The 24,264-nt window shown below is 46.3% G+C and overlaps 1 protein-coding gene and 1 long non-coding RNA gene across 2 annotated transcripts in view; one reads left to right on the forward strand and one right to left on the reverse strand.

Annotated features, from left to right (window-relative positions):
- The window catches only part of LOC308574711, a 204,586-nt gene that overhangs the window by 44,304 nt on the left and 136,018 nt on the right, over positions 1-24,264 (reverse strand). The gene's annotated exons all lie outside the window — the stretch shown is intronic.
- The window catches only part of TECTA (tectorin alpha), an 83,523-nt gene that overhangs the window by 25,907 nt on the left and 33,352 nt on the right, over positions 1-24,264 (forward strand). The window contains exons 6-10 of the mRNA XM_081172807.1: positions 3,797-4,209; positions 6,248-6,821; positions 10,829-11,421; positions 15,710-16,283; positions 21,414-22,024. Of these exons, the coding sequence (XP_081028933.1) occupies positions 3,797-4,209; positions 6,248-6,821; positions 10,829-11,421; positions 15,710-16,283; positions 21,414-22,024 (2,765 nt within the window). The remainder of the gene's footprint in view (positions 1-3,796; positions 4,210-6,247; positions 6,822-10,828; positions 11,422-15,709; positions 16,284-21,413; positions 22,025-24,264) is intronic.

Below are 24,264 nucleotides of genomic sequence, written 5' to 3' on the forward strand. Positions count from 1 at the left end.
ATCACATTTCATCCTAAACTGAGAAACTTAAAGTAAATTCCTACTCAGGCAGAACACCCACGGAATTACAAGGGGAGCTGAAAGGTTCTGTGAAATTGCTTGGAGGAATTTCTTGCATCCCTGTGGTGACCCTCCTGAAGGAATTATAGGAACTGTAGTTTGAAGGGATGGCAGGGAGAGCAATAAGCTATGAGAGCGTGGTAGTGAATTGTCATAATTTGTTAATATTTGTTCATTCTCGCTGGTAATGTTGATGTTAATTAGCGCAGAGTACCTTACAGTCATTATCTTAACCTGTCAGATAATAAAGGACAAATGCAGTGGAGACCGCTAAGAGCCTCCTACATAAAAAAAATTGATCTCATTTAATGCTAGTAGGTTGCATTGTTCTCTCACTTCCTTTCTTATCTCTGGTAGTAGCAATTAATGGGAAACGCCAGCCAGGTCAGTCTGTTGAAGTGAAAGCAGCAATGAATCCCAGGACACTTCCCTTTATAGCAGCGGTGGAGATCCTGTGGCCTTCCAGATATGGCTGGGCTCACATCATAGAATCATAGAACTGTAGCGTTGGAAGGGACCACAAGGGTCATCTAGTCCAACCCCCTGAAATCTTTTTTGCCCAACGTATTGCTCGAATCCACAACCCTGAGAATAAGAGTCTCATGTTCTACTGTCTGAGCATCCTTGAGCGTTGGGCAAGCTGGCTGGAGCCAATGGGAGCTGCAGTCTAACAACAGCCAGAGGGCCACAGATGAGCCATGAACATCAACAGAGGCATCCACAGAGCATCAGTTTTTATATTAGTTTCTATGGATGGCTTTATTGTTTAAGAGTTCATTGGATGGGCTTTATGAGCTTCTGTTTCTGTGTTTTATTTTGCTTTTACCATGTAGGTTGGCTCTGTGCTTTGAAGCAGTCTATAAAATTTGGGCAATCTCCGCTTGGTCTCAGCCAGCTCCCACCCTCCTGGGACAATCCCAGGCTGTCATCTTCCTTCTCCTTAATCTCTGTGTTGTCCTTGTAGAACCCAGAAGGAAGGAGGAGGATGGGGACAAAACTAGAATCATTTGGCTCTTCCTGATATTGCCTCTGGCTCCACCTACAGGTGGCCTCCTGGCCTTGCACCCTACCAGTCCCAACAGACACCAATCACCACTGTTCCCCATCCATTCTTTATCTGCCCCAGCATGTCCTGAGACACTGAGGCTTTCTCACAATTTGCAGCTAACAGAGAAAATGTGCAGATTGTGCTCACGTAATTTGCAACTAACAGATGAATCAAAACAACAAGAACCACACCACAAGGCCGCCACCACTTCATTACTACTTTTCTATTAAGTTATGGTCCTCTTGTGCTAGATCTTTAAAATACCAGCACTGATAGGGATCCTATTAACCTTATCTTTACAAACACAACATGCTAGCTGATAACAAGCGAGCCCCTCCTGCACACTCCGTTGGAAATGCCATCGCCTTGAAAAGCTGCTATGGCTGATCAAACATTTCCCCGGCTCCTGAATTATGGATCTCAGATGCGTTAACAGGCCTCCCTGCATAATGTGTGTGTGAGCATCAGTATAAACAGGACCAAAACTATCTCTGCCACCCCACAGGGACTTGAGTGCAGGGAGATTATAGCATTAGCGGTTTAGGAATTTAAAAGAGCATATATCCTTTCTCTGCCACAGGTCTGAGAATATTCTTTCTCTGCCACCTGTCTGCACACTGCAGGGAACAGAACATGCGTCTGTCCATCTGGCCATGTTGGATTGGGGAGCCCCAGGGCTGACCCACAGACAAGAGAGTCAGCCTGGAGGCAGAGGCGACTGCAAGCCAGAAGCTGAGCTGGGAAGCCTGTCCAAAGCTCAGGGGCAGGAGTGGGTTGGGATGAGGATGAAGGCAAGCCAACAGATGGGGAAACTGGCAGGCATGGAAGCATGGATGGAGGGAGATAAAGGAGGAACAGGCAGGTTGAGAGGCAGAGATACCTAAAGCAAAGTTAGTGAGCCCTATACCAGAGTCTGGATGGTGCCCAGGCAATGACCCAAGCTCAATATGGTGGAAATGACAAGGGAACTTCAGCTGCAGACACACTTTATTCTAGACTTAATGGAGGCTGAGTACTGGTTTTAGCTATTGCAGACCATACACAACCTACAACTATTGCATATTTCTTTGCCCCTGAAAAGCTGGTTGTGGCATTTGCCTTCCTGTGTGTGTGATATCATGCTGGGTCATAAGGAAAGGGTTAAATGAGTGTGAAGTGATTGGCCAGTGGGAACCCAAGGGGAGGAGTTGGAGTTAGAGTTGGAGTTGTTGGGAAGTCTGGTGTTAGAGAAGAGAGAGGGAAGATAAGTCTGTGGGTTGGGATAGTTTGTTGTGAGAGAGTGAGAGAATCTGTTCAGAGGAGTCAGATAGACAGTTGGGGTAATCAGTTAGAAGTTATTAGGGAGGTATAGGCCGGTAAAGAAACTAAGATTAAGAAACTGACAAGAAAAATTATCTGAAACCATAAACTTGATAATGCTTATAAAATAAACTTGTTTATTTGGTTTAATGTTAACAACTGTCTGGACTCTGTGTGTACCTGAGAGAAACGGGTTGGTGGCAGCAGGGAAGCAACCACAGTGGTGGCACAGGGATCAATAGACCGTCAAATGTCCAGGGACCCTGTGTGATCGCCACACTGGTTTCATTCTGAAAATTGATTCTGCATTATCCCACAGTGTGTCCATGTGAAAATAGGTGTGGGAAGAGAGTGTATCCACGCCTGACCAATGACGTTCAGCAGGGGGATGGCCTTTACCAAAATTACAATTGCCACTCTTTTCTTCATTCACCTGGGGCATGTGCCAGGAGGAAAAGGCTTGGATAACCTAATCAAAGGGAGGGTTTTCCAACCCAAATCAAGTAACCTGTGGACAGCAGAATCTAGAATCCCCAGACCACACCCCTCACCAGTTGTGCCTCCTCTAGAATTATTTATTTCATTTGATTTCATTTCATTCGGTTTACATCCCAGCCTTCCTCCCAGAGGAACCCAGAGCAGCAACGTGTCTTTGAACTCTGATAATATTTCTTACTTGTTTGGATGGCAAACAGAGATGTGTGTGGGTATGTATGGAAACTGGCCTACTGTGCAAAGGTAAAATTCAGCTTCGTTGCTCCACCCACTTCTTGCATATCTCCCCCAGAGGTTTGTCTGGAAGTAAATGTGGCCCTCAGGCTGAAAAACATCTCCCACCCCTGATGTAAGGAATTCAAAATTTTGTATTATAGATAAGCACACACACACAGTGGTTTATTTTCTGTAATGCCGTGTCTATCATGAAGTATTGTTGCTTCAAAATTATGCTGCTTGATGTTTAATTACTGCTAATTCATATTGGAGGAAAATGAGCCTAACTAAGCAATTGCAAATTAATGCCCCTTGAGTTGCAAACATAACTCACCCAATTGTTACTAGAATTCAGTTACAGCAGCAGTGGCATATTTGAGATGTAATTCACGCTGCACGGATGTAGTAATTTGTTGGTGCCAGAAGACTTTGTTGGAGCTTAATTGTGGTCAATGCACTGTGATTTGAACATGTTGAGTTTTCGTCTTCTCATGCTATGAACGTAGAAGTGACACCTACTAAATTCAAGCAGCTTTTGCAATTCAGGATTGCTATCATTTGAAGTGAGTGTGTGTGTGTGTTTAAAATTGATTTACTTGGAGTAAAACATCGTTGCATCCAGATCTTTGCTAGAAAATGGGCTGATTCTTTTTCTTGTTCTTATTCTTATTATTTTAGGCCAGTTTCTCCGTCAAGGAGAGATATTCTGGGAAAGCGCAAACTGCTCCATCAAATGTCGTTGCCTGGATTTCAACAATGAGATATTTTGCCAGGAGGTGTCTTGCGGCCCCTACGAACTCTGTGAGCCAAAGGATAAGTTCTACCAGTGTGTGCCAGTAGAAAGCAGCACTTGTGTGGTCTTCGGGGACCCTCACTACCACACTTTCGATGGCTTCCTCTTCCATTTCCAGGGTTCTTGCTCCTACCTCCTAGCCAGGCAGTGTTGGCCAGGATCCATCCTCCCTTTCTTTAGCGTGGAAGCCAAGAATGAGAATCGAGGTGGCTCTTCTGTTTCCTGGCTAAAGGACATCTCTGTTGAGGTTTATTCGCACAAGATAATCATCCCCAAAGGCAGCTTTGGGAAAATTATGGTGAGAGTCAATTTTTTCAGTATGGGGAGAAAATTCAATTAAGGGTCCTTAATTCATTTAAAATTAGGGACCAGCGAATACATCAATTTTGGTTTTGCTCAATTTCTTACTTTTCCAGTCTTAAGGATCAGCTCTCCACATTTCCACTTCTTTTTGTGATTTATTTGTTTTAAGTCACAAAAATTCATCAGCATTTTAGAGTGGATTTCTCCCAATGCAAACTTCTTTGCAAAGCTGCTGCTACTTCTTCTTCTTCTTCTTCTTCTTCTTCTTCTTCTTCTTCTTCTTCTTCTTCTTATTTATATACTGCCCTATACCGGGAGGTCTCAGGGCAGTTCACAGAAAAGTTTAGCTTAATATAATGCATTTTTACATGATATTTTCACTAATACGTGCTATTTTATGCACACTTTACTCAATCATATGCATTGTGTGCATATTACTTGGCTGAAGAAATGTTTTGCAAAATTTGGAGATGTGCAAATTTCAAAGGATGGTTGTGTTTCTGTTCACACATTGTTTTGGGAAGAGCGAATTAAGCCACTTCATCTTCAAAAGAGAACTGTATTGAATTTCTCCTCCAACCCCATTTAAAACTAGAGCTAGACTGAAAAAAATGGGGTATTTTCACAAACATTTTTAACAAAAATCAACCACCACCACCACCCTTTTGGCAATTTTTCAGGGACTGCAAAGTTAGGATAGTGCTTCCTGAGCTGTTTCGCACAGCCTCAGAGAAGTTGTCATGTATCCACCTCTGATTGGCTACATAATGCCATGACACCACTACATTTGACCCTCTGTTGGCTGGGAATTAACCAGGAAGAAGTTTGAAAAGGAAAAATGGCACTGGAATAAGAACGCTGGTGGTGCTGGTTGTAGTGGTGTCAGTCAGCCAGTTGGAGAGGGAGGTGGATGTTCGAATAATATCAGGGTTGTTTGGAGAAATATTTCATTTGTAAAGCAGCAAAACCTGCTTGCAATACATGAAATATTAGCTCAGAATCCACTTAACACTGTTCCTTGTAGGCTTCCGTCATTAATACTGGGGTTATCCTTTCTAGGTTTTTATTCTGACATGAAAATGGCATTTCACGTGGTTTTCAGTTCATCTCGAGAAGTGTGTGTAGCTGCTGTCTGAACGCTCCTTTCAGACAGGGGTGGTCAACTGATGGCCTTTGGGCCAGATAAAGCTGAAGGAGCCTTTTTCCTAGCTCCCAGTAGACCTCGCACCCAAAGTTTTTAAAGTTCTTCAGAAATACACTGTTACATCTTCCTTCACACTTCAATGTCACCCCTTTTATACACAAGATGTAAATGGACCTCTTCCTATGTACTGCTATGCTTGAGCGTATATGCTGCACATTACAATCTTTCTGGCTGGATGGTACCAACTCAGTTATGAAGCAGAACACCTCCAGGTTATGGTTTGGAGAACAAAGCATCTTCACCACCCCAAGGTCATTCCTGCTTTTAGGATAGTGGGATCCAAAACTGAACTTTCTGATTGAATTCCAGATTGCAGCATTCCCCCCCTCACATCTGGATAGCATCTCTGGGCAGTGCTTAATAAATTTGAGGGGCTTTGTGACTCATAATGTTGGGTTGTATCAAATGTAGCCCTATGTAAGCTTCCCATGAGTAGCAGGATTTCCCCTTGTGCAATGGGACTTTTCTTGCTACCCACTCCCCACTGTGTGCTCCCTAAACCTATTTGGGGTTCCCCCAACTCTTCAGAGCGGATCTGAGAAGGGGATGGGTGGGTGCAGTGGGAGGGGGAGGGGAATCCCTGTTGCACAAGCAGAGATCTTTGTGCTGGCGGGATGGTTCCTTAATTCATTTAATAATGAATGCAAGCCATTATTATTAAATAATAATGGTCAGGTTAGCAGAAGGTTTGTTATAAAATAGTAAATAAACACTTTTTGGACCCTCCTCTTCCCCCCGCTCCCTCTCCGTATGTCCCCTCCTCTCTATTTATATATATTTCTAATAAAAGAAAACAAACAATGTTTTGTATTTTGTACCCATCCTGCAGATAGACGACTTGGTTATGTCTCTACCTGTTTTCCTGGAACTGGGGGCCATAAAAATCTACCAGAGTGGTTTGTCGACAGCGGTAGAAACAGACTTTGGCCTCTTAGTGACCTACGATGGAGACCATTATGCTGCTATTTCTGTCCCAGGCTCCTACATCAATGCCACATGTGGCCTCTGTGGGAACTACAACAAGAACCCCGAGGACGATGTGCTGCGCTCGGATGGGAAAATGGCCACGTCGGTGCTGGATCTGGGGGAAAGCTGGCGGGTCTATCACCCTGAATGGAAGTGCTCCCCAGGCTGCTTAGACAACTGCAGCCTTTGCGATGCAGCGACCGAGTCCCTCTATTTTGGCCCCGAGCACTGTGGCTTTATCAACAAAACTGGAGGTCCTCTCTGGGAATGTGGCGCCATCGTTGACCCTACAGCCTTTGTCCACAGCTGTGTTTACGACCTGTGTAGCATCCGAGATAATGGCACCGGAGGGCTCTGCCAAGCCATTCAGGCTTATGCCTTGGTTTGCCAAGCCCTTGGGATCCCCATCGGAGAGTGGAGAGCACAGACTGGATGTGGTAAGTGGGCGTACAATGGAGCTTCAGAAAGGTGCAAACTTCAAGGAGCAAACAAGATGGGAACAGGGGCCGTTCTTGGACTACAACTCCCATCATCCCAAGGAATGGGTAGATTTGTTGATTTCCATTTCTCTCAGTTCCTCGTTTTCCCAATCTTCATTTCAGTTCTCCACATCTCATCAATTTGTGATTTATTTATTTTTGTAAAAAGATGAAGAAGGAGGGCCACTGGTGCAAAACAAGGATTGTCTCCGACTAAGTCCTACTCATCATAGGTAAAGGTAGAGGGACCCCTGACCATTAGGTCCAGTCATGGCCGACTCTGGGGTTGCGGCGCTCATCTCGCTTTATTGGCCGATGGAGCCGGCGTACAGCTTCCGGGTCATGTGGCCAGCATGACTAAGCTGCTTCTGGCGAACCAGAGCAGCGCATGGAAACACCGTTGACCTTCCCGCCAGAGCGGTACCTATTTATCTACTTGCACTTTGAGGTGCTTTCGAACTGCTAGGTTGGCAGGAGCAGGGACCGAGCAACGGGAGCTCACCCCGTCGCGGGGATTTGAACCGCCGACCTTCTGATCGGCAAGTCCTAGGCTCTGTGGTTTAACCTACAGCGCCACCCACGTCCCTTATAGACCCACTGAAATTAATGGACCTAAGCTACTCATGTCCATTAACTATGATGAGTGTTCTTTGAGTAGCATTGGGTAGAAACCCACATTTAATAACATAAGAACATTGGAAAATCCATGCTAGATCAGGCCAATGGTCCATTTATTCTACCTTCTTGTTCTCAAGGTGACCAACCCAGGGTTTCCCAAACTTGGGTCTCCAGCTGTTTTTGGACAACAGTTCCCATCATCCCTGACCACTGGTCCTGCTAGCTAGGGATGATGGAAGTTGTAGTCCAAAAACAGCTGGAAACCCAAGTTTGGGAAACCCTAGACTGACCAGATGCTTGTGGGAAGCCTGCAAGGGGGACATGAGTGAAACAGCATTCTGCCCATCTATGGTAAAGGTAAAGGAACCCCTGACCATTAGGTCTAGTCGTGACCGACTCGGGGGTTGCAGCGCTCATCTCATTTTATTGGCCGAAGGAGCCGGCGTACAGCTTCCGGGTCATGTGGCCAGCATGACTAAGCCACTTCCGACGAACCAGAGCAGCACACGGAAACGCCGTTTACCTTCCCGCCGGAGTGGTACCTATTTATCTACTTGCACTTTGACATGCTTTCGAACTGCTAGGTTGGCAGGAGCAGGGACCGAGCAACGGGAGCTCACCCCGTCACGGGGATTCAAACCGCCGACCTCCTGATCGGAAAGTCCTAGGCTCTGTGGTTTAACCCACAGCACCACCTGCGTCCCTTGCCCATCTATGACCCCAAGTTAATTCAAAGGCAGAAAGCCTCCAACAGTGAAGGCAGACAGCTATTGCTAGCCATCTTCTCCATGAATTTGTCTAATCCTTTTGTAAAGCCCACAAAGCTCTTGGCCATCTCTGCCTCCTGTGGGAGTAAGTTCCACAGATTTCACTCTGCCCCTCTTTGTCCCCAATCAGCATTGCTGTGTTTTTGGAGAAAAACTGACAGGCTGACAAGAGAATTGGAGTCTCCCACCATTCTCCGGCATGCATGTTAACACCGAACTGATCTAGTGCCCTTGATGCACATTTAGATTTCTTCACTTAAGACATTTCCATATTGCTTCATTATTCACCCTTCCAAGCAGCACACATCGTAACAATCCTTTGCTCAACAAGGCTCTTAACAGCATACACAGGAAAAGGAGAGGCAAGGACAGAGCAAGTGGCTGTGTCTCAGAGCAGTTGCTTGTACCCAGGCTTGAGGGCGAGGAATGTAAGGTCAACTTTCGCTGAATTCCCTTTCTGAGAAGAGCTGTGGTTTCAGCAGCCTTCAAGAAACGTTGGTGGGAGCACTGGGGGGAAAGGGGAAAAAAGCTCTCCACCCAAACTCTGAATGAGCTTAACACAGAAGATCCAAGAGGGGCTGGGATTCAAGTAAGCATTGTTGCCATGAAAGCTGATTCAGCCCTCTCCCTGTTTACAATCCAAGAAAAGACAAAGGGACACTTGAAGTAACTAAGGAGCAGCGAGCAAAGGACAAGCAGAAGCGAAACCACTCTAGCTTGTTCTTTGCTCCCTGGGTGGAATTCAATGCTGGGTCGGTGGAAGGAATTTAAGTGCCCGCGTTGAATTCGAGTGAGAGACACGGCGGGATTTATGGCTGACATTTGGGGCTTGGATAAATTGGGGGCATCTGTACTGGCTTGCCTCTCTCCCTCTCTCTCTCATTTGTCACCTGCATCATTCAGCCGACTTCATCTTGATTTGCACCTGCCCAACTCGGAAAAGGAAAAGGAACTGTGACCATAGGAAGCTGCCTTATACTGAGTCAGACCATTGATGCATCTAGCTAAATATAGCCTGCACTGACTGGCAGCAGCTCTCCAGGGTTTCAGGCAGGGTCTACTCTGAGTTGGACTAGCACTGATACATGTCTCAGGTATAACCATCTGCTAGCTTAAGAGAGCCTTATTAAAGCTGATGCCTTCCAGATGTGATGATGATTAATGTCATTTATGAATCGCTTCCCATGAGCCATTCCAAAGTGATCAACAATATAATGAATACACATAGTATAATCATAGAACCATGGAATTGCAGAGTTGGAAGGGACTTCAAAGGTCACCCAGCCCGAACCCCTGCACGAATAACACAGTTTTCACATTTAAAAAAACATTTAGAAACAATGATAAAACACATGCCTTTTTTTCAGCCAGAGCTCACTGGAACTCATTTCCGGCACCTCTCAGCCGGACGCCTTTGCCATTCTAAGAGAATAATAATAATAATAATAATAATAATAATAATAATAATAATAATAATAATTTTATTTATACCCCGCCCTCCCCAGCCAAGACCGGGCTCAGGGCAGCTAACAAGCAATAATAAAAACAAGTTGAATGAATACAACATAAAAACAAGATTAAAATACAACATTAAAATATTGAAACATTGAAATATTAAAATGCAGCCTCATCACAGGAGGAGAAAGGAAAAAAGAAAAAAGAAAGAGGGGGAGGGAATCAAACAAGAAAAAAGAAAGAGGGGGAGGGAATCAAACAACAAGGGAGGCATTCACAGTGCATTCTGGCACCCTTTTTTCTAGAAAAATAGTACTGATTAAAACACAATTAAATATGTAAACACAATTCAAAACAACAGCAGCAATTCATGTTAAATCCCATACAAGTACAAACTGGGGATATAGTTCTGCACTTGGAAGGCTTGCTGAAAGGGGAACTCCTTCACCAGGCACCAGGAACGCAATAGAGGAGTGCTTGTGTGGCAGGGAGTTCCTAAGGCTGCCACACTGTCAGCCCAATTTTGACATAACACAGAACGAGACTCTTAAGAGGATGCAATGATCGGTTGCGTTATTAGACCATCTGTTTTCAACCACAGCTCCCATCAGCCCCAGACAGCACAACCCCAGAAGCTATCATGGAGGATAAAGCTAGGAATGGCTACCGGCCATAAAGGTTATGTTCCATCTCCACTGTCAGAGGCAGTGAGCCTCTGAATGCCAGTCACTGGGACTCACAAGTGGGGACAGTGGTGTTGTGCTCAGGTTCTGCTTGTGGGCTTTGCATGGGCATTTGGTTGCTGGACTAGATGGGCCGTTGGCCCCTGATCCAACAGGGCTCTTCTTATGTTCTTAAGCTGAATGACAGCCTGTGTGGTGTAGTGGTTAGAGTGTTGGGCTCCAGCCTGGGAAACCAGGGTTCCAATCCCCACTCAGCCATGAAGCTCACCAGGCCAGTCACTCACTCTCAACCTAACCTACCTTCCAGGATTGTTGTGTGGAAGAAGAGGAGCCATGCGTGTCACCTGTGAGCTCCTTGGAGAAAAAGGTGGACTATGAATGACTATGAATGCAATAAATGAACTGGCTAAATCAATCAATGTCCCTTGTCTGCTTCTTCCAGCTGCTGCTGTGCAGTGTCCAGAGTCCAGCCACTACTCTGTGTGTACCAGCAGCTGCCCGGCCACCTGCTCAGACCTCACTGCCCCCTTGACCTGCACCTCTCCTTGCACCGAGGGCTGTGACTGCAACGAGGGCTATGTCCTCAGCACAGACCTGTGCGTCCCGATCCACCAGTGCGGCTGCGATGTGGACGGCCAGTACCACGCCATCGGAGAGTCGTTCTGGGCCTCGGTGGACTGCACGGTGCAGTGTTGGTGCGAGGAAGGAGGGGAGGTCACCTGCTTCAACTCCTCCTGCCAAGAAGGAGAGGTCTGCGCTGTGGAAAATGGCTACCAGGGCTGCTATCCCAAGAGGGAGACGTTGTGTCTGGTCTCCCAGGATCAGGTCCTGCAGACCTTTGACGGCGTCACATTCGCTTACCCCCCAGACAACTCCTACACGCTGGTCAAAACCTGCCCGGACAGACCCAGCTTCCTGGAAGTGGACATAAGCAAAAAGAAACCAGAATCAAGTCCAGACTGGCTTCGGAGCCTGATCATCCATATTGCCAGCCAGGAAGTCAAAATTGGAGGCGTAGACAACTCTGAAATCAAGGTACTGGCTTGTATCAATGCTCAGTAAATTCCGCTGGTGGAAGGTCACCCAGTGAACTTCAGAGCTGACTGGGGATTTGAACCCTGATCTCCCAGGGTCCTACTCTGAGTCCCCCTGTCCTCCACTTATGTGCCCCCTAAATGCAGTCTGGGGGGTTTCCCCGCCTCCCATCTTTAAGTCTCTGATCTTGGAGACTTAAAGGGGAAGCATGGGGAGATGTGGAAAAAACTTTGCTGGTCTCTTCCTGGTTCACTTTTAAGCCTCAGAGTAAGCACAATGGATTTTGACAGGTAGGCAGCTGTGCCCACTTGTCAAACGTGGCCCGCAAGGCTGATCCTGATAATAATAATAATATAATAATAATAGAATTTTATTTATATCCCACCCGCCCCAGCCAAAGCTGGGACTCACAGCGGCTAACAACAGTAAAAGTGGCACAGTTTACACAAAATCACAGTCAATTAATTGAAATGCATTCTAAAATCAATTCAGAATCAAATTAATGGCAACCATTGGGCTAGAGTTCTATGAGGATTACAGAAGGAGGGGGTCAGACTGTGCCTTGGCCAAAGGCCTGGTGGAACAGCTCTGTCTTGCAGGCCCTGCGGAAAGATGTCAAGACCCTCAGGGCCCTAGTCGCTTGTGACAGAGTGTTCCACCACATTGGGGCCACGGCCAAAAAAGCCCTGGCTCTGGCTGAGGCCAGCCTAACCTCCCTGTGGTCCGGGATCTCCAAGATGTTTTTATTTGAAGACCATAAGGTCCTCCATGGGGCATACCAGGAGAGGCGGTCCCGTAGGTACGAGGGTCCTAGGCCGTATAGGGCTTTAAAGGTTAAAACCAGCACCTTAAACCTGACCCTGTACTCCACCGGGAGCCAGTGCAGCTGCTATAGCACCAGGTGAATGTGATCCCGTGGTGAGGACCCCGTAAGGAGTCTCGCCGCAGAACTCTGCACCCGCTGGAGTTTCTGGGTCAGTCTCAAGGGCAGCCCCACGTAGAGTGAGTTACAATAATCAAGCCTGGATCGGGCACATGGAGCCCAAAAGTTTCCCCGCTCTTGGCCTGGACAGATCCACAGCCCGACATAGCAGAGCAAAGAGTTCTGGTGGAACTGACTATAACATTCATTGCGTACTGCAAATATGTGATTGTTTGCTAATATCCACTCAGATGCTGAGCCAGTGGTTAAGATGCAGGTCTTCTAAGCCAGCAAAACAATGCTTAGCAATAATAACAAGTGTGTTCATACTGAACGTGTCATCTGCCCCCCTGTCCTGGCTGCCTGATGAACACAAGAGTTGGTTCTTTTCTTAATCCTGCCAAGACAGAGGATCATCTGTGATAGGAAATGCAGAGTGTCTCATTAGCTACACCCGCCGCTGACATTCTCCCCCAGATACGCATTTTATCAGGCAGTGTTAACACTAATGACGGAAGACACAAAATGAGTTTACATGAGTGATCAAACAACCTCAGCTTGACGCTGTGCTGCTCACAGTTAAAATAATTGTGTGTCTCTTAAAAAGACAGATATATAGAGAGAGAGGGAGGGAGGGAGAGAGCTGATGTTATCTGCATGAGCGAAATTTACATGCAGTTTTAAAAATATATTAATAGCAGAAAGTTTAGGCAACTTTGACTATGGTTAAAATTTGAGTTATATAGATAAATAGAAAACGGTATGAGATGGAGAAGAAAATGTTGTTAGTGGACTCCACGGAGGGGAGGAGGGAGGTCGGAGAATTCAGATAATTCAATATTTGATTTTTGTATTTTATGTTTGAATGTCAAATCATAAATGTAAAATATGAAATTCTAGGCAACTTCAGTCAGGACTGTAGGAAGAGAGTGGGGAGCCCCCTAACTATGGAACTCACTTCCACATGAATCTTCACTTCCACATGAAGCAGCGACGGCCACCAACCTGAATGGCTTTGAAAGATTATTGGACAAATTCATGAAGGATAAAGGCTGTCAGTGGCCACTAGCCACAATGGCTATGCTCTGCCACCACGGCTGGAAGCATCAATGCTTCTGAATACCAGTTACTGGGAACTGCAGGAGAAGGGGTAGCTTTATCCTTAGTGAATTTGTCTTTTAGAGCCATCCAAGTTTGTAGGCATAACTGCCTCCTGTGTGAGCAAATTCCATAGTTTAACTATGTGCCATGTGAAGAAGTTCTGAATCTTCTAACACTCAACATCACTGGATGTTCCCAGGTTTTAGTATCCTAAGAGACGGAGACAAACATATCGCCACACAATCCTATTCACCTCTATCATGTCCCTGCCCCAGACTCACCTTTATCCCCCAAACTAAAAAGCCTGAAACTAGTAACTTTTCCTCCTTGGGGAGTTCCTGTATCCCTTTGATCGTTCTGACTGCCCTTTTCTAAACTTTTCCCAGCTCTACAATATCCTTTTCGGGGTGAGCTGATGAGAACTGTATATACAATAACCCAAGTTGTGGTCACACCATAGAGATATTATGAGTTTTATTTTCAACCCCCTCCCTAAATTTTGCAGGCTTCCAGATCCCTGCAGAAACCTGGCAGACTTTCTTGACTGAGCAAGATGGATGTAACTGTCCCAGGCAGTAGTGCCTCTGCCCCATTGGCCTGAACACTGGGAAACTCCTCTCCACATCCTAGGCTCATGCGCATAGGCAACACTGCCACCTGGTGGAAGGATGTGTGCTTTAGCAAGCGTTCGCGCTGGACAATTTATTTAAAGCAGTTTTCAGCACAAACAGCACCTTCGAACCTGTCTCACACGATTAGCTTGCATGTATGAGCACTGCTAATGTGTGATAGGAAGCAGAGGAGAGACATTATAAAAACAAATTCACCTTTTCGTCAATCTGGTGGTGACATTTTGTGATGACATTTTGCTGTAAAAACTGATTTTGCAAACCCGTGCTTAGTAGTCAGACTCCATCCCTGCTTCATTCCACCCCCCACCCCCTGTTCATTCCAACAAATGCATGTTTACACACTGGATATCTGCATCTGCAGATCAGTGTGTCTCACACACACCTCTGTCAGATCAAGCGTCTCTGACCTGCATACTGTGATCATCTCAGATTTGTTTGTTTTCAAATATCAGGGGTGCGAGTGCCTAGAATGGTTTGCTCTGCAACAACCACAGGAGCAAATCACTTCCCAAAAATTAGATGCAGGGCTCAGCACACTTTTTCAACAGGGGGCTGGTCCACTGCCCCTCAGACCTTGTGGGGGGCCGGACTAAATTTTTTTTTGGGGGGGGGAATAAAAATGAACGAATTCCTATGCCCCACAAATAACCCAGAGATGCATTTTAAATAAAAGCACACATTCTACTCATGTGAAAACATGCTGATTCCCGGACCGCCCGCGGGCCGGATTTAGAAGGCGATTGGGCCAGATCCAGCCCCAGGGCTTTACTTTGCCTACCCATGAATTAGAGAGTTGGACAGATCATTTGCAGAACTCCTTGTGATTTCTTTGCGTCAAAGAGTCTTTACAGATCTCCAATGCCACATCTTTGGGACTAGGCCATTTCAAGGACAGTCCATATAGCTACTAGCCATGATGGCTATAAGAAACCTCCATGTCCAAAGGTAGTCTACCACTCAGCAAAGCCAGTGGTCCATTGGCCAGCATTGTCATTCAGGTACCCACATCCCAAACCTACTGCTGAACCCCTTAGAAGAAGAGAATAGCTTGGGCAGACACAGCCAGCCCTGTTCTTCCTTGCCCAAGGGCTTTCCAATGCACATTTCAACAGTTTTGAAGAGAAGAAAGGGAGGGAAAGGCCAGGAATCAATTAAGCCAAGAGGCTTAAATACAGGAGTAGGGATTTTGATGGAACATGGGGACACAAGAAGATACCTTACACTGAGTTAGACCATTGGTTCATCTAGTCCAGTATTGTCTGCTCTGGCTGGCAGCAGCTCTCCAGGGTTTCAGACAGGAGTCCTCTCTCAGACCTACCTGGACATGTCAGGGATTGAACCCGGGTTCCTCTGCATGCAAAGAGGTGCTCTGCTACTGAGCTACAACAGAAAACCCAATTGCCATTTGCTCCAAATGGGTGCTAAAGAGCGGTTTTCCCCAGAGGAAAGCAGCAGAACAAGAGGAAATGTGGATAAGCCTTTGTTGGCTCCGCTTGTCCTTGGCTCTGGCGCCACCTACTGTTGGCCTCCCTGCTTTTCACCCTCCCATTTCCAATGGACACTAGACACCATTGGCTCATCTCATCAAATTTCCTCTTCATTCATTTATTTGTCCCTGTCCCCCTTTTTGCAGGTGAATGGATATGAAATGGAGCTTCCATATTTCCATCCTTCTGGCCAACTGGAAATCTACCGCAGCAAAAATGGGACCGTGGTTGAGTCCGAAGGGCTCATACATATCCTGTACTTGGACTCTGGCATGCTGGAGATACGCCTCTCAACTATCTATTTCAACTGCACCGGGGGCCTCTGTGGCTTTTTCAACGGGAACAGCAGCGACGAATTCTGTTTCCCTAACAGGAAGTGCACGGACAACCTGGCGGTTTTTCTGGACAGCTGGACAACCTTCAATGAGATTTGCAACGGGGAGTGCGGCGACCTTCTCAAGGCCTGCAACAACGATTCGGAGCTCCTGAAGGACTACCGGAGCCGGTCAAAATGTGGCATCATCAACGATCCCACCAACAGCTCCTTCCTGGAGTGCCACTCAGTGGTGAATGTCTCTGCTTACTATCGAACCTGCCTCTTCCGCCTGTGCCAGAGTGGGGGGAACCAGTCAGAGCTCTGTGACTCAGTAGCCCGGTATGCCAGCGCCTGCAAGAATGCAGAAGTGGACGTCGGTCCGTGGAGAAGCTTTGACTTTTGCCGTAAGTCAGTGCATGCGCCTTTTTGTCAAAGGTGTGGCCATTTGAGCAGACCTCCACAAGTCCCTTAAAACCTGGGTCCCATTTTTTAAAAAGTAAATTATCAGTCCTCCTGGATTATTTATTTTATACAGGTTAAGATCCATAGAGATCATTATAGGGATCTAAGGAGCTTGCCTTGTGTGCTCAAAGGCTTATATGCGGTCCTTTGAGTCCTGTCGTTCAATGTGTACCTTATATCCGCAAAGGCTCAGTGTATTGTACAGTGGTACCTCGGGTTACAGACGCTTCAGGTTACAGACGCTTCAGGTTACAGACTCTGCTAACCCAGAAATAGTACCTCGGGTTAAGAACTTTGCTTCAGGATGAGAACAGAAATCGCGTGGTGGCAGTGTGGCAGCAGCAGGAGGCCCCATTAGCTAAAGTGGTACCTCAGGTTAAGAACAGTTTCAGGTTAAGAACGGACCTCCAGAACGAATTAAGTTCTTAACCCGAGGTACCACTGTATTGTATTTATTTATTTCCCATCCTTCACCCTAAGGCCCCCAAGGCAGGTTGCAACATTAAAACACAATATTAAAAACAATTTAAAACAACTTACAATAATAAAAAATAAGATGGGTCCTCAAATCATACACCTCAAGTGTCAAAAACCAGGGGCAGCATTCTCCAGAAGCTGTATAATGAAGGTGCCAGGCAGACCTTTCTTGGGAGAGAGTTCTGCAGCTTAGGGGCCACCACAGAGAAGACCCTCTCCTGGGCCACCACCACCTGAGCTTCTGAGGGCACCAAGAAGGCTCCCTCTGCCAGTTTCAGCACACAAGAGAGTGTAGAAAAGGAGGGTGGTTTTTCAGATATTTGGGGCCTGAGTCATTTAGGACTTTAAACAACAAATGTGAGTACCTTGAATTGGCCCAGAAATGAATTGGCAACCAGTTTTAAAACAGGGTTTATATGAGATGTAGGTGGAAACCCAGCCAGGAATTTGACTGTTGCATTTTGAGCTAACTGGAATTTCCCAGTCGTCTTCAGGGATAGCTCCACGTAGAGCACATCATAATAATCCAACTTTGAAGGTTCCAGTGCATGGAGTATAGTGATCTCTAACAGAAATGGGTCGTAGCTGGAGAACCAGCTGGAGCTTTAAAAAAAAGGGCCCTTCTAGCCATTGAGGCCTCTTGAGCCTCCAGCCATAGTGTTGAATCCAGGAGCCCCCCCCCCCACACACACACACAGTGCAAACCTGCTCCTTTCAGGGGAGTGCAACCCCACCCAAGGAAGGCTGCCTCTCCACCTCCCGGACATGAGAACCTCGGACCCATAACAGGATTCAGGTATGTCACACACATACTTGCAAAATACACCCCCAAATCCCACCCATCATAATGCATTTCACTCATCTATGTAAAATATAGATTAAAACAGTGTTGCAAAAGCATTACATTTGTGCCTGGGGTGTTCTCTCTCTCTCTCTCTCTCTCTCTCTCTCTCTCTCTCTCTCTCTCTCTCTTTCTTTCCAGTTGCTTTTTGCCTCTAGATGCACTTTCTTAATTAAGTAATTTTCATAGAATGCGTTCTAGGAGACATCAGGAGTTTTATTGCGCCGTGTTCTTGAATTGCAGTAGGGACCCCGACTTAAGCTGTAACAACAGAGGCTAATTTGAATGAGCGAGACGGTTGTGGGGGGGGAGTTGTTTAGCTATGGTAATATTCTTGCTGACAGTGGTATTATTATCATAATCTAAAGGCAGATGTAGGAAGTTCACACTGCGGAAGCTCAAGAAGGCTTAGGCGAGTTGATGCAAATGGAAGGACGTGGAATTTGAGATTTGGCAGGCGATGAGCTTTCACACAAACCCGGAAGTCTGTGAATATTTTAAGGGTGCAGTCATACATAATGCTAAACTATGGTTTGTTTTAACTAAGCTTTTTAAAAAACAACAACAACAGCCCACAAATCATCTTACGAACTTGAAAACAGAGTTAAAAGAAGTCACAGTTTGGGAACTACTTCACATTGTGATTTGTTGCCAGAATCATGGTTTGTTGCCAGAGCTGGGTTTGGACACTCAGACCACACTTTGGCTAAACAAAAAACCAGTTAGCATTTTGTACAAAATAGGCTACTGAGCGGCCCTTTACTGAAGCACAGAGTTCTAACCAATGCTAGTCCTGCTCAGAGTAGACTCACTGAAGTGAGTGGACAGAACTAAGGACCCTTTTAATCATAGTATGTAAAAGGGGGTTTCAGAAACCTAGTTTCCTCTCTAGAAATCACCTACATAAGAAGAGTCCTCCTGGATTAGACCAGGTCTCCATCTAGTCCAGCCCTCTTCTTCTCATGGTGGCCAATCAGATGCCTCCAGGAAACCCTAAAGCAGGGCTTAAAGGCAACAGACGTAGTTCATTCCCAACATTTGTGGGTCTGCTGATATTCAGCACCCAAGTGGATAAAGCTGAACCAGTAAGAAGGGCCACAGGTTCCTGATAGTTAAACTATGGAACGCACTCGCAGAAGAGGCAGCGATGGCCATGAACTTGGATGACTTTAAAGGGGGATTGGACAACTTCATGAAGGAGAAGGCTATCAATGACTACTAGTGATGATGCCATGCTCTGCCTCCACGGTCAGAAGGAGTAATGCTTCTGAACACCAGCTGCTGGAAACCTCAGAAGGGGAGAGGGCATTTAACAGCATATTGATATGCAGGAAAAAGAGAGGAAGAAATAACAGGGTAAACAGGAAGGAAACTCCATCTAGCCCAAGGCTGTGTAATGCAGTGTTTCCCAACCACTGTTCCGCGGCACACTAGTGTGCCGCGAGATGTTGCCTGGTGTGCCGCGAGATGTTGCCTGGAGGGAGGCGGGTGAGTCGGGCGGCAAGAGGCGGGACGGCGGCGGCAAGGAGAGGTCTGCCTGCCTGGCTGCCTGCGAGCTCGGCGGGCAGCGCCTCCGTCCGTAGCGCCCGCCTCGCGGCTCTCACTCCCTGCCCCTGCCAAAGCTCACCCAGCCAAGCCGCGCTCTCCTTCCTGCCTCGCTTTGCTGCCTCCTCCCCCCCCCACCCCCAAAGCTTGGAGGTTCCCCGGCAAGGGGGAGGGGAAAAAATTGAAACTTACACTTTCGTGTGTCCCTCCCGGCGTGACGCTGCGCGCTGACGTCACGGGGCTGTAATGGTGGTGTGCCTCGAGATTTTTTTCATCAAACAAGTGTGCCTTTGCCCAAAAAAGTTTGGGAAACACTGGTAATGTACTACAATGCTGAAAGGATACTAAACAAGGCAAGGCAACACAATGACAATTTGAATGACAATAATTGACAAATAAACTAATAAAGCAGCTTGAATAAGAATAAAACCATGCAGTAATATTGCAAGGCTTTGCATTGTCTCTTCCCTAATAAAACTCCCTCCGGAGGATTTAGCTGAAAGCATCCTAGGCTATCCCAACTTCCCTCGTGTTTCTCGATTGCTGAACATTACAGCATCAAGTTCAAGAGCAATTCGTAGCTACCAATCTAGTGCGGAGGATCAAGGACGCTGCCTCCTGACACACACAAAGCAGGAAGAAATAAAGGGAAGAGAATCAGACCTCTTAGAGGTATACTGGCTCTGAACATGGCAGTCCCTGTTTAATCTAATAACCACTGATGGGCAAATGAATGGAGGAGAAATCTAGCTCCCTTTTAAAGCCTTCTAAACTGGTGACCATCCCATCATGGGGCAGTGAGTTCCAAAGGTTAAGTATGTTAAACTAGGGTTTCCTTTTGCCTGTCCTGAATCAGTTTCATTGCATGATCCTGATTATAACCCCCAACTCCACCCAGCCATGGGGGGAACTGTTCATGGAACCATAGAATTGTAGAGTTGGAAGGGACTCCCTGCAACGCAGGAATCACACCTAAAGAACACCTGACAGGTGGCCATCCAGATTGCCATGGAGAGAGGCTTGTGCTTGCACCTTTCTTGCTTAGTTTGAAAATGGGAATGCACATGACACATCCAGGGCATTTATACTACAAAGCACTTCAGCAAACAATTGATCAACCCTGATCGCTAGGGCTGTATAGAGGAGGGGCTGGCAAGACTGAGCCCAGAGTGATTGGCATTAGTTAGACCTGACAGCCCATATCCTTCTGCTCAAAAAAGGAGATAGGGATGAATAGCTCTGGTCTGGAGCCTGTGATTATGAGCTCCCAGAGAAGCAGAATGGTTTTAAACCTCACCCTGATATCTTTGACAGTGGCAGACCGGAGTGTGCTCGGCTTGTTGAATTTTTAAGCCTGTGGACTTTTTGTTTATGTTTTTCGGGAATTAACCTTGGCTGCATGCATTTCCAGGCTTCTGTCCAAAAGTGTAAGGACTAGAATGTAGCTTTCCCCCCAATTTAAACAGCAATTTGGGATTCTAAAGACATTGACACCTATGCTTAGTACAGGATTTCATTGCAGATAGGTGCAAAACACACAGACCTGTCTAAACCTGGACTAGACTAAGGGTTTATCCAAACTTACCTTTCCTCTGCTCTTTCCAGGCTCTGTGTCTGAACATCTATCTTCATTTAATTTTTTCCCCAGAGCTTTCCTTGCAAAAACCTGCTCTTTAAAGTTCAATTGGAGCAAACAAACAAACCTGAATTGATGTTTGCTCCGATTGTGCACTGAGTGTCGGGTTTTCACAGGAAAAGCTCTGGGACGAAAACAGAAATGCTCAGACAAGGAACTTTTAAGCGTGGACCTGTGACTGGAAAGAGAGGGGCAAAAGGTAAGAGTGGGTAAGCCCTTAGGTGTGGAAGCCGGGAAGGTAATTCAGGATCAGAACTAACTCCTATCTCTTGAGTTTTTCATTGATTTTCTACCCTGAGCCATGCTACAATGTCGAGGCAGATGTCGCAGCCAGATTGCCCTCACATTAAGAGCCACTATTTGAACGATGGTCTTGGTCATTTGATGGGCCTTTTTATCCATTGTTGTTGTTTTTTAATTGTATATATTGCTTGTTTTATGTTGCTACGGCCGTTGGCTAATACAAATAAAGTTTATCTGTCTAATGTTGAGGCACAGCATGGCAGGACTTCGAGAGAAAGTGGCTGGCTTCCAACTGAACTTGTGCTTCCCCCTTTTTTTGTCTTGCTCCAGCTCTCACCTGCCCAGAGAACAGCCACTTTGAGGAGTGCATGACCTGTTCGGAGTCCTGCGAAAGCCTAGGGATGGGTCCCATCTGCCTGGACACCTGCACAGAGGGCTGTCAATGTGATGATGGCTTTGCCCTCCAAGGCACCCACTGCATTCCCAGGACTGAGTGCGGCTGCAGCTTTGAAGGCCACCAGCTCTCCACCAATCAGTCCTTCTGGATGGACATTGACTGCCAGTATTTCTGCTACTGCAATGGCTCCGACAACAGTGTGCACTGCGAGAACATCCCCTGCAAAGAGGATGAGTACTGCATGGAGGAGAGCGGCCTTTATTACTGCCAGGCTCGCACCGACGCCTCCTGCATCGTCTCCGGCTACGGCCATTACTTGACCTTTGATGGGTTTGCTTTCGATTTTCAGAGCAGCTGCCCCCTGGTCCTCTGCACCACCATCTCCCGGCAGAGGTCAGAGAGGTTGGAAACCTTCCCCGAGTTTACGGTCACTGCCAAGAATGAGGATCGGGACCCTTCCCTGGCCTTGTGGGTGAAGCAGGTGGAAGTGGAGGTCTTCAGTTACAACATCATCATCCACCGGGCTTACAAGCACACTGTGCTGGTGAGTTAACACAGCGACACTGAATCGATTTATTACAGTCTGTCAACCAGAATTGAGAAAGCATGCAATACATACAAATGTCAGAACAAAACAGATGGAAAAGTAGAACATAGAAACCACAACAATCTCAGGTTAGCCCCTTCCAGTTTTAGGTGGTGAGTGTTTCTCTTGTTCTCACTGCTACTGATACAAATTCAGCCACTGTCAGTGAAACCTTTGGGTTTTCACTTCCATTAGATATTGAACTGGGGTCACGTTGTACCTGAGAGCCAAGCAGCTCTCCATTTACGATGGGGAGATGACAAATGCTTCAAGGGGTTGAGGACATTGGGCAAGGGAGCAGAAAGAGAATAGGTGGGTGGAGATGCAAATCCATGGCTAATTCTTCTGGGGAGCAAAGGACAGGACTGCCTTTGAGGGACTGGCATCCTCTAGCACAGTGGTTTTCAACCTGTGGGTCCCCAGATGTTGTTGGACTACAACTCCCATCATCCCTGAGCTCTGGCCTTGCTAGCCAAGGGTGATGGGAGTTGTAGTCCAACAACATCTGGGGACCCACAGGTTGAGAAAGGCTGCTCTAGCAACTCCTGAAAGATGACTATCAACTCCTGTCCTCCTGTCTCTGAGGAGCAGTAATGCTTGCTTGAAACCACAAGGTGGTAGGGTGCTCTTGGGCTTGGGTCCTGCTTGCAGGTTTCCCACAGGCATCTGGTTGGCCACTGTGCAAACAGGGTGCTGGACTGGGTGGGCCATTGGTCTGATCCCAGCACTAGCAAACCTACATTTATGGGGCCCTGAAGCTTGAACTGTTATGGGGGCCCCTTCATAACCAGCAACGAGGTCTGGGTAGCCACTGCTATCTTCTTCAATGGGGTTGTTCCACAACAATCTGTGTGTGTGTGTGTGTGTGTGTACGTACATATATACATACATACACACACACACACACACACACACACACACACATATACACACATACACACAAACACACTAAAACATCTCACATTTTGATTAAAATTGCTATACTGGATGTCAAAGTAAATAAAGTGAATCAAAATTTCCTATGGCGTATAGTTTGGGGGATGAAAATTAGAGAAATGTTATATACATGCATGATGCATCATAGAATGATGAAATTGGGTCTACCAGACCCAATTTTTTAAGCAATGCGGATTAAAGTCACTTCTGGAGCCCCTCTGGGATTAGTGTCCCTGAAGCTTAAATTTTGTCATTTTCATAGTAAATCTATCATGGATCCCTTCAAATGGCATTCAGAGGCATACTGCCTCCAACAGTGGAGAGAGAACCTTGTTGTTATGCCTAGTAGTCATTGATGGCCTTTATTTTCAGTATATAACTTTGCAGTGACTGCAAACCAGAAGGAGCTAGATATGTTTAAGTGTTGTGGAAAACAATAGGGCTTTAATGCACTGTTAAATATTGTTTCCTTTGCATACTGGGTTGTGAAGGGTAGCTTCGTGTATTTATTTTTTTCCTGCACAGTTGAAGGAGGAAAACACTGTCATGGATGAAACTCTTCTGTCACTGTTTTTACATGTCTGGGCTCAGTCCTCCCGGGAGCAGAATGTTGTTGGCTTGTTCTCTTTTAAATAGCGGAGAATCCACAGAAGTGTTAAACAGGAATCCCAAAGGACTGAAATGAAAATTTGAATTCAACCTCTTTTAGCATCGTGGTCAGGATGAAGTTGGCTATTCAGTGACTCTCAGTCACAGAGTCAGCTGGAAACAGTTGTTTCATGCCTGAGGCAGGAAATATAAATGTTGCTCTACGTGATGGTAAAAAGATAACAATAAGATAAATATTTGGCAACGTTCTCCCCCCTAACAGCATCCAGAATTTGCTGCCTAAGATGGACTGATTCAGCTTGCCTACCAGTAGGGCCAGCACTGCTCAGTAATGGGACATTACAATGTCTCCATAGAGACAAGTCCCTATCATGGCCTTGGCCTCAGATCATAGATAAGGCTAATTGATTGGTTGAACTTATATCCCACATTTTCCTCCAAGGAACTCAATGTAGTGTACATGGTTTGCTCCCTTCACATTTAATCCCCCAATAATCCTGGGAGGTAGGCTAGGCTAAGGAGCAGTGATTGGCCCAAGGTTACCCAGAGAGCTTTAGGGCCGAGTGAAGATTTGAACCTTGGTGTCCCAGGTTTTAGTCCAACGATAACCAGTCTGGAGCTGCTATACCGCTGGCTTAGGAACACAACCAGGT

The sequence above is a fragment of the Podarcis bocagei genome (genome assembly GCF_964188305.1).
Source record: "Podarcis bocagei genome assembly, chromosome: 15".
Classification (NCBI taxonomy): domain Eukaryota; kingdom Metazoa; phylum Chordata; class Lepidosauria; order Squamata; family Lacertidae; genus Podarcis; species Podarcis bocagei.